Source organism: Aptenodytes patagonicus, chromosome 2, assembly GCF_965638725.1.
Source record: "Aptenodytes patagonicus chromosome 2, bAptPat1.pri.cur, whole genome shotgun sequence".
Lineage (NCBI taxonomy): Eukaryota > Metazoa > Chordata > Aves > Sphenisciformes > Spheniscidae > Aptenodytes > Aptenodytes patagonicus.
Genome location: NC_134950.1, coordinates 94,138,292 through 94,148,185, shown reverse-complemented (window position 1 = coordinate 94,148,185; position 9,894 = coordinate 94,138,292). Strand labels below are relative to the sequence as shown.

The window sequence follows — 9,894 nt, the reverse complement described above, 5'->3', positions numbered from 1 at the left end:
AACCCAGCAGGACATGGTCCCAAGCAACCTGCTGTAGCTGACCCTGCTTGAAGGGAGGAGCTTGGAATAGACAATTGGCAGAGGCCACTTCCAATCTCAGCTGTTCTGTGATTTTGTGTTATATGTAGAGGAAGATCTCAAGGGAGATGCAGACAGCGGGGTTATTGCACATTAATGTGCAAAGAAAGTACTATGGTGTAGATGAGGCACTTGGAATGGGAGTGTATGGCAAGTCCCACAGAGGAGTACTGTTTCCATGTTGTACTGGGAACAATGTCGCCTCATACTGGGAGGCCCTTGGACCTCTCTTTGCATTTTCTGGAGGTGTGTTAGTTGGACCAAGAGGTGCAGAAGGTTTCAGACTTTGTCTTGCCCTCCACGTGTTACCTGCCAAGCCTTTCGTCTGGTGCTGCAAAGCAGTCTGTCAGAGAAACAGGGTCTCAATTCTTCAGAAAACAAAACTGCTAGAAGCCTTTGGAAGGCTACGACAAAAATGCCAGTAGCAACAAGGAGGTTTTCAAGCTTTATTTATTTTTGTCTTTTTTCAAATAAAAACTTTTGGAGCATTTTAATATTGTTAAGATTTTGCCCTTTTTTTTTTTAAAGCAAATACATTCAGCTGCCTATTGGCATGAGAACCAGAACTGTGCTTGGGAAATGAAACCTGCCAGGGGAAAGTGCTCAGGCAGAGCACGGGGTCCAGCCGTGCTCCTGGAGCACCTGCACCTTTCCACTGCATGTTTGTTCAGTAGGCGAGAGCACAGAGAGGCTGAATCACAGACCCTGTCTCTCTGGGGCACAGGAAGGGCTGCTTCTCCCAAATCTCCCCAGGGTTTTGGAGAGCTCAGAGGCCACAGTAGGCATTCATCATCCCACCGGCCAGGTCTGCCACCCCCTTCATGGGGATACTTTTCCACTGCCCTTTAAATATTGTGCCTCCTACCTGGTCTGTGGTGGCCAGGGCCAGGTCCTAGCCGTTGGTACTTTGTTGCAGGTTTGGTCCAGTATTGCTGAATTTGCACTTTTTGCTGCCTCCTGTTTTCTCTTTTGAGAAAGGGGAAGCTTTGTACTTGCTTGTAAGCCTCATGGCTCCTTTGCTTTTTTCCCATTCCTTCATTTTGACCTTTGTTTCATTCAGGAAACAACGTTGGTCACTGAGGCATATCTTCGTACTTTAAGCACTTTCCAGTTTAATAATCATAGGAAGGCTAGTTTGCAAATGTAACCCTTTTCAAGTCTTCTTATTGTTTACATGTATGGGCTTTTAAATTTAACAGACTGGATCAACTGCTTCTGGCTACAAGAGATGCAAAAGGTGAATAAACTGCTTATGATAAACCTTGAGATGTTGAAATTTTGCATCTCTTGGAACTGTTCATATCATTGCTTTCATTTCTAAAGAACAATAATTAAAGTATACTTGGTAAAATAGCTGTTTTTACCACTGAAAAGCAGTTGAGCCTGTATCACAAATATCCTGATGATATTCAAATAATGTGGATGTCACATGTGTAGCACCAGCTGCTTTCCTCTACAGATCTGCTTTTATCATACCATACTATGTGCTAATGTGGAAACAGCCATTATTAACGACAGAGTTCCTCCTCTCAGGACTCTCAGTGGGCAAATGCTTTGCCTAATAGTTGTCGATTTACTTATTCTTTCTTATGCCTTTTGAGTTATATGATTTTCAGATGATTTCATCATCTAACATGGCAGAGCAGCTGGAATAGTTGTTCCTTGAAATATTTACCAGACTAATTGTCAGTGTATCTTTAATACCCATTGGAATTGTATTGAAAAATACATAAGAATAAATTAGTAGTTCATTGGGCTATTTCTTGGTAATCTGTAATACAGAGAGGAATCAAACTCTAGATGTGTGCATTTATGCATTTCATAAATGCCTAGGAAACTTTGTATCTATATGCTTTACTCATTCTAAAAATAGGATTTTGTACTAAATCCCATTTTACTCACAACAGTTACCAATGTAGTGATATTTTTAAGGGTTTGTGGTCCAGAAAATTAATATAATTCTCATGACAAGCATTTGTGATTTTCTTTTATTATGTTAACAAAAAAAATCAATTGTATGCATCACAATCAATAATATATGATTAGAATGAAAACAGGACATAGTATTGAGCCAATATATCCATATTTCCAGATGACAATGGACACATAGGAAGAAAAAGACAGAGAATATTAGGATCCTCATGTGTTTCTTAAAAACAAGAGATGTAGCCTTGAGCTATCATAAGAACAAAGAAGCCCAGCTGCATTCAGGGAAGAATATTGTACTTGAGTTTTGAACTTCACCTGAGGGCTTTCCAGGGACTAATTGAAGTTTACTTGCTAAGCAAGCTCAACAGAGACAGGGATTATTTTGAAAGCTGTGTTTTTTCACAAAACTCCCATGGAGAAATCAGATTCTTTAATACCACTTGCAGGATTTTTTCACAAAAAATCAAAATATTCTCAAATGTGAAGTGTCTTCCAATGTTTTAAACAAGAATTAGGACAGCTCTTTTGCCTGGCGGTTCTCACTGAGTTCTGGATCATCTGGATCATCCAGATATCCATGTTTCAGGCTTGAATCTGCACTCTGTGCGAAGGTATAACTGCACCTACACAAAGTTAGATCTCTTTGCACTGTCTGAAGTGGAAGGGAGGCTCTCCATGACTTTGGAGAACCTCTGCAAGAAATTCAGAATTAGGTGAGGAAATCATGGTGAGAAGACAACTCTGATGATAGTGAACATGTACACCATTTCCCAACAGCTAAGTAAAAAAAATTAAAATTTGCATAGGCACCAGTCAATCCACAAGCATCTCCTCCAGACTGGAGATCTCAAAGCCCGTGTTTCAGGAACAACAAAATGGGTTTATCAGCAGGATGCTACCAGGGAATGGGATGAGCACAGCCCATGGATTTCTATGTAATGGACTCCCAAAGACTTGGAGTCATGCCTGCAACTTGTTCCTTGAGTGAAAATCACTTGGCCTCTCCCTGGCTGGTGGGTGCCTCTATTCTCTGTTGGCTCAGTCTTTGCTCAGCTCAAGCAACCCTGAAACCAGTATGAGTAGGGAAAGGAGTAAACATGCATGCTGCTGTTTCTTCACCTGCAGGTATGTCTTTGCTATGGAAGCTTCCCAAATGTGCATTTCTTAGATTAGGCTTTCCACTTGGAGAAAATATTGAAGAGATGAGATTACGCTACAATGTTACGGTGAAAGGGGTCTGTTTCTGAGGGGAAGGCAAGCATTATTTCCAGCTATTTTTCTTTCTTTAGGGGGAACAATATCTACCAAAGAAGAGGATGCTGTTGGTTGGATTGTGTTTGATCAAGAAAAGGAAAGGGTGGTCAGCCCTAAATTCTTCAAACTCGGCGGAATGTTTGATGTCTCCCACCCCGCCCGCCGAGCCTGCCATCTCGGTGCCCTCTTCATTGACTTCCATGTACGCCTCATGGATGGCCTCAGATATCTTCAGGCTCTCTGCTGAAGAGATGCCAGAGAGATTGGCCGAAGGACTGAACAGGTCGGTCATACCCAAGGCCATTAAGACAGATGTGAGGTTATATTTTTCCTCAATCTTCATGCGCGGGAGGTACACTTTCACTCTCCTCTTTTCCATCACATTGGGACTGCTCCACTCCATAAGTTTTTCAAAGCTGATTTTGTTCTCAAGCTGCAAAGAGAGGCAGGGAATGAAATGCCTGAGACAAAAGTGCAATGGCCTTAATGCCTGTCTTTATACCACTTATTACTACTTTTTTCCATTTACTTTGTCTACACAATAGAACTGATACTTAATCTTAAATGTATTTGTTTATCCTGTATGCTTCCTCCTGACTACAGCCTATAGCTCATTGTCTCGACAAAGTTCTCCAAAGCTTTGTCATCTGAAAATGTCTTCATCACGTCAAGGCTTTTTTTTTGTGAAAATGCAGTTCCTGAAAACATCAAATCAAATTGGCCCCAAAACTGTTCCTCCCGGAGCATATTTTATTGATCCCTTCCCTCATCTTAGTTCCTTTTGATGCTCCTTTTCCCATTTTCCTTTTAGTCAGCTCTCGGAATGCTTTCCTCATCATTTCCTTTTTTATTTCTCCTTGGATAAACTTTTCTTGTTTAGCAAACCATTGAGTGCTCTCCTGGAAGACTGAAATCACTCAAAAGGAAAGAAAAGTCCTGCTGGCATGTCTGTGTCTGGTACCTATGGAGATCGCTGCGTATAGCACCATCCTCTTCTGCAGGGCTACAGCAGCGCTACGCTCCTTTACCTTCATTTTACTAGACTGAGTCCAGGGCTCTCCTAAGAGGCCAGCCTCTGCCCGAGCCCCTGGTAGCACCTGGGCAGCTGTGGCGCTCCCGTCTGCCCAGCACAGCCATGGTGTGGGCAGCTGGGATGTAAATGGCCAGCAAAAGGTCTGACGGCAGCCAAGTCCCACTGAGGTGGTAACTCCTCTGCTTCCCCTGCCAGGGCCATACCTGCTCCAGGCCAGAGACGTCATCAGGCAACAGCACCAACATGCTCAGCTCCCCGCTGGCGTACGGGAGCTCCAGGATCTTCACGTTCTCTGCAGCCACCGCTGCCACTTTGAAGGTACCGTTCTGACACATCATTTGCACAGGTCTGCTTTCTTGCTGCAAAAACAGAAACGTGAGACGACGTGACCGGGGAGCAATTTTTTCTTTAGGCAGGCAAATGTACAAGCCCTTTGAAAGGGACAGGTCTCGATCTTCAAGCATGTTGCCTTTGAAGAAGAGCTGTGTCTCCCTTTTCCTCTCTTGCCTGCTGGCGTGCTCTGGTCACACACAGCCCTTGCAAACCTGACAGCGAGGGGCCCAGCTAAATCACTCGACCTGTGACAGCAACAGGTTGTATGTGTAACAGCCAGCCTGCTGGCTGTGCAAGCCAACAGCCTGGCTTCCTGGCCAGAAGCTGTGCCTGTGCCCCCTACCTTTGTCACATTGAAGGGCACTTCCCGAGTGTGATCTTCTTTAAATGCCGTCTTCCATATCCCTTTGAAGTAAATGGCATTAACAAGGACCAGCACAGTATCGAGATCAACAGAGCCTGGTTCAAGGAAATCTTGGATCTGCCCTTTAAGGAAGAAGCAGGGCAGAGAGTGGTAAGTTTCATAGGAGTAGTCTTGCATTTTAGAGGTCAATCGACATGCTGCTGCTTGACTTGACTTCCTCTTCTTCAAAGGTCTGCATGTGGAATTTAGGTTCATAAGGATGATTTAATGCAGAACGACTGGCACCTGGCCAGACACTTCTGCAAGAACAATTCTGCAAGTAGGTTCAAGAGCAGTATACACCCCCAGGAATATTTCTAACCAGTGCTTGGAAAAAGATTTATATAGAAAAGAAGGAACAAGAGAGGAAAGCAGCGACAGATTTTCTGTTTCTCACTGTGCTTCTTTCTTACACTTCACTCTTGTTTTGCCTCCCACCTCAGCATGATAAATGTACACAAGCTCCTGAATCGTTCCTTTCCCACCATCAGCCTAGTGCGTGCATTACTTTCTCCCCTGGAAGCCCACTTCTTACTCATCCAGCACGTCCTTGTAAAATTACGCCAATATTCTAGAGAAGCTGGGACTAACTTTGCATGAGTTAAGCTCTCCAGACACAAAAAGTGTGCATATAAAGTGTGCATATCCTGGCACCTCCGCCTTTGCCAGATATCACACACTGCCACTGCCACACAGGTGCAGTACATTCATAGCTTTCCACAGGAAATATCCACTAATGGGGACAGGAGGCAGAAATTTCTCCTCTAATGTTTAGTCTTTCCAGAAGTTGTTCAAATACAGTTGCGAGAGGGAAATATATTTCAAAATCTTGTATGACCTTACCGTTTGTCTGATTTTCCACCCAGGAATTAATGAGCTGTCTGGCTTGATCTGACGCTGTTTTGAAGTTGACCATTTCCAGACCTGCTCTGTACAGTTTCTTCACACATTTTAAGTAGATCTGTAAAGACAGCAATTGTAGCCACCAAACTAGTAATTTTTTAAAAACAGTATGAAGGTGAAATAAAATATGGCTAAAAGGATTTTTATAGTGATGCCATGGTTAGGCTGTTCTCATTGCTTACTTCCTGGAAGAACCTGCTAAAACTGGGCCAGAAAAATTATCCTGATCCATGACATTTTCAGATCTGACATTTTTATTACTTGACCAGGTAAGAGTATATATTAGAAATGTTTAAATATTTTCTTGAAGAAAGCCTGATCCAAAGATACTGTTTCACGTTCTTTTCAGTGTTTTATTATCATTATGTCTGCTCCTTTTTTTTTAAAGCATTTTTCCTTATTTTTAAAGGTAAGAAGTTTCTTTGATTTAGAATATTTGTATGTTTTGTTTTGAAAATGTCAAATGAAAGATTTTGGCACTTTCAAAAGTTGCTTTTGAGGTGAGGTTTTCAAGTGAAGAAATGTGCTGAAGTCAAATTATATCCTGAAAAAAACCCAAGCAACCTATGAAAATGAAAAGGCTTTGGGGGAGCAAGCGGGGAATTACATTACCAAATAGTTCTGTTTATTACTCCATTCAATTTTGAATAGGGCCATCTTTTTGCCTGGAATTGCTTTCCATCCAGCCTGTTGTCACGGCTGTGGCAAAGGGAAAAGCCATGGAAGTCCACACCAGTGGGGACCACTGGATTAACAGATCACCCACTCTGGGCAGTCCTCCTGGATTACAGGTTTACACATGGTTTAGCAAGAAATCACTCTAATGTACAACTCACCGGTAGGATTGGACATGTCTTTTCAGCATAGAGTCTGTTGGCAATGTGGAGTGAATAATTGGCTTCTGGTGCAGTGATATCAGAGAGAAGTTCTTTAAACAGTATGTGGATATTCACAGACTTGCCACACTGAGTTGTTGATAAGAAGATAAAAAGGTATAGCTGTTAGCTTACTTTACTAGGAAGAGAATTATTTAGAAGGTACAAATAACATGGGAAAACACACAGTGTTTGGACATTTGCAAATGAACATGTACTACAGTCTAAAAGCTCCATGGGAGGGATGTTCAATATAAACAACTAATGATGTACAGTTAATTCATAGCATATGATGCTACTCATTCTAGGTGATAACAAGCAGAAAACTTCAGTGACAAATCTGAAACCATATGGCTCAGGAGTGAGGTGACAAAAAGAAAAATTCAGGTGTCAATGATTGCAATTGGCGAGTTGCCATAGATATAGAGCCTCTAATTCCCACCTTCTGCTTGCATTTTCATGGCAGCTTTCTGCTGAAGCTGCAGATGGGACAAGAGTGCTAGACAACAAGGGAGTCAGGAAGTGCCTCATAATATAGTGAAAAAATGGATCAACTGCCTAGTGCCCCAAAAATAGTGTTCCAGGTGACACAGACTAAGAGCATGTAAGAAAAATGCACAGTGATAAACAGTGGCTGGGACTTCATTTTACAAGAAGGAGAATTGTGTTAAACTGCTCCTTTCTAAATGCTTAACCAGCCACTAAATGCTCTGGCTGATATTACCTTTATTTTAAAAAAAGTCTTCTAGTTCTTTGCAAGTCCTACCTTGTGCTTGTGCATCCCAAGTGGATGGGGACAGGCCAGGGAGCATGGCTTGTGTTACCTTTACAGAGGCAGCAGATTAACATGGAGGAAAGCACACAGATGGTATCAAGATACTGGGACCCCTCATGGTGCTCTTGAGGTAGCAGTGGGAATTGGAGGCTGGAAAAGTCCCTGTAGCTTTTGGAAGAGTGTGGTTATTTTCCAGTCTTTGAGGCTTCTGGCCTCTTTTCTGCCAAAGTATCTTCCTGCCCCACTTTGGAGTCTCAGCTGCAAGTCTGGCTGCTGTACCCTGGCTCCAGGTGCTGAGCCCCTTTCAAGTGCTGTCCCTCAGCAGCACTTGCAGGTGTGCAGATGCTCATCTACACAAGAAGGTAGCCTGGTGCCCAAAGCATCCTATCCTGTCACTTGTTCTGGTGCAACATATGCAGCCTGTCTTCTTTTTCTGTTTGTTTGTTTTTTTTTTTTAACTTACATATCTTAAATTAAGAGCATTAGCAAAGGTTTGGGAAGGTGTTGAACCTACTTGAAGCACAGTCAGAACAGTCTATTCTCAGGAGAAAAAAGTGAAAGAGAAATAAATGTACCTTAGATTTCTGTACCTTGGTCTGAATAGCTCCTCCAAGTCCTGCAATTTTGTCAAAGTGAAGAACCTGCAATTGAAAGTAGCAATAGAAGTAATTAATTGTGTTGAAACTATAGGTTTAGACTAACCAGGTCTGATTAGCACATAGGTGAACTGAGAAGTTTCATGTAAGCTTTAAATCTTATTTTTTACTGTGTGTGCCACACTGAACATTGGTGACTAAGATCCTCAGCTTAGATCCCTTCTTTTCCAGTTAATGGTATTCAGCCTATAAAGCAGCTACAACCTTATGGTATTGCATTTATAACTGTGACTCTTGTTTTCTGAATGTTTCATCTTTTGTTTATTACAAGTTGTCCTTTCCACCTGGAAGGAATCAGGTCTGTGGGACAATATAAGCTGAAGCAAGAGACCTGCCTTAACCATTCTTCAAGGCTGCTTTTTCTTAACGGAAACCAAAGGCCGTTCTTGCTCTTCATGGTGAAAAGCAATGGTAAGTGAAAACTCAGCTCCAGATCCAAACCTCGCAGTTTGGAATGCCGTTCTTTTTCTAAGCAGGTTCAAATCCAGTGCCAAATGTGACTGTGTGACTTTTTCCCCTCAACAGGAGAAAGTCCCAAAGATGTAAATGGATAATCTGTTGCTGTGTTGAACACGATCAAAAGGAGTTTGTATCCATTTATGTAACTTACCTTCTCCATCTGATACTCAGTGTTACCTCTTGCTCCCAGATAAACCATGGCCAAGGCTGCAATGATGCTCAGGGGGGAATAGAAGATGTTGTCGTTGGCATGGTGGACTTTCAGCTCTTTGAACACATCAAAAGAAAATTCTGCATTTGCTGCAGTGATGGAGCCCATTGTGAAATCAGTGTTGTCTGAAGCAAACAGAAATATGACTGTATAGTGGTGATATGTAGCACTTGTTTTAAAAAGTACTGTCAATAGCCCAGAAACTGCTAGTTCGTTGCTGGTTTTGTGATGCTGAACCAATGAATGATGTGAAGCCTACAGATTCTGTGATCATTAGAAATATTGTAACTCCTGACACATTTGTCTCTGAATGCATGTTTGTTTTCTTTCAGCAAGATACTAGCTCATCATCAAGATAGTATTTTCTACTTTTAGGAAATAGATAGTTTCATCCATGCTTCAATATGGTAAATATAACATTGAACGGTTTCCCTATGGCCGTGCAGAGGACTCTGAATGATGTTTGAGACAATGTAAACTTCATATTTCATTTCTTCTGTGGCTGCTCTGGACCATGCTCTGGATCTTTAAATCAAATGTAGTCAACTCACTATACTCTTAGTGTACCTCTTACTGTTGCTTAGTACAACCAGCCACAAATTTGGAGGTTGCTTTCCTGTAGTTTATAGGAATAACGGGAGTAAGTTGCTCTGTAAACCCAGCCAGTTGCTTAGATGCTGAACTATAGATTTAGGGGGGTTCTTTCCCATAGTCCCATTTTGGACAATTAATCTCTGCTGATGCTTTTTGGTTGAGAAAAAGCACAAGCATCTATATCATAAATATGGGGTTTGGCAGTACAGCTTGAAACAGTGTAGAGCTGCATTCGTTCAGTCAGGTGCAAGTCCTGTACATGCAAATTAATGTGACATGTTAAGGCTATTCGCTGAAACCTGCAGTCATTCGCTCTTTTGAATCTGAGACCAAGAAATTTGCATACTGTTCTTGTATCTCTAAAACAGTTAAAGTTGGAGGAATAGCAGCA

General features: G+C 42.0%; 1 protein-coding gene across 1 annotated transcript; it reads right to left on the bottom strand.

Annotated features, from left to right (window-relative positions):
• Positions 1–3,188: 3,188 nt before the first annotated feature.
• LOC143156634 (ovalbumin-related protein X-like) lies at positions 3,189–9,017 on the bottom strand. Its single transcript, XM_076330430.1, has 7 exons — positions 8,850–9,017; positions 8,174–8,224; positions 6,770–6,898; positions 5,874–5,991; positions 4,971–5,113; positions 4,498–4,653; positions 3,189–3,694 (listed from the first exon to the last, which is right to left on the bottom strand). Exons 1-7 carry the CDS (start codon positions 9,015–9,017, stop codon positions 3,293–3,295), a joined length of 1,167 nt encoding a protein of 388 aa, XP_076186545.1. The 3' UTR covers positions 3,189–3,292.
• Between the last annotated feature and the right edge of the window lie 877 nt (positions 9,018–9,894).

Coding starts and splice junctions, on each gene's coding strand:
- LOC143156634 (XM_076330430.1), bottom strand. CDS start 9,017: ATGGGCTCCATCACTGCAGCAAATGCAGAATTTTCTTTTGATGTGTTC. Junction 5,992..6,769: donor AGACATGTCCAATCCTACCG/GTGAGTTGTACA, acceptor CTGTCTTTACAG/ATCTACTTAAAATGTGTGAA. Junction 3,695..4,497: donor ACGTCTCTGGCCTGGAGCAG/GTATGGCCCTGG, acceptor CTCTCTTTGCAG/CTTGAGAACAAAATCAGCTT.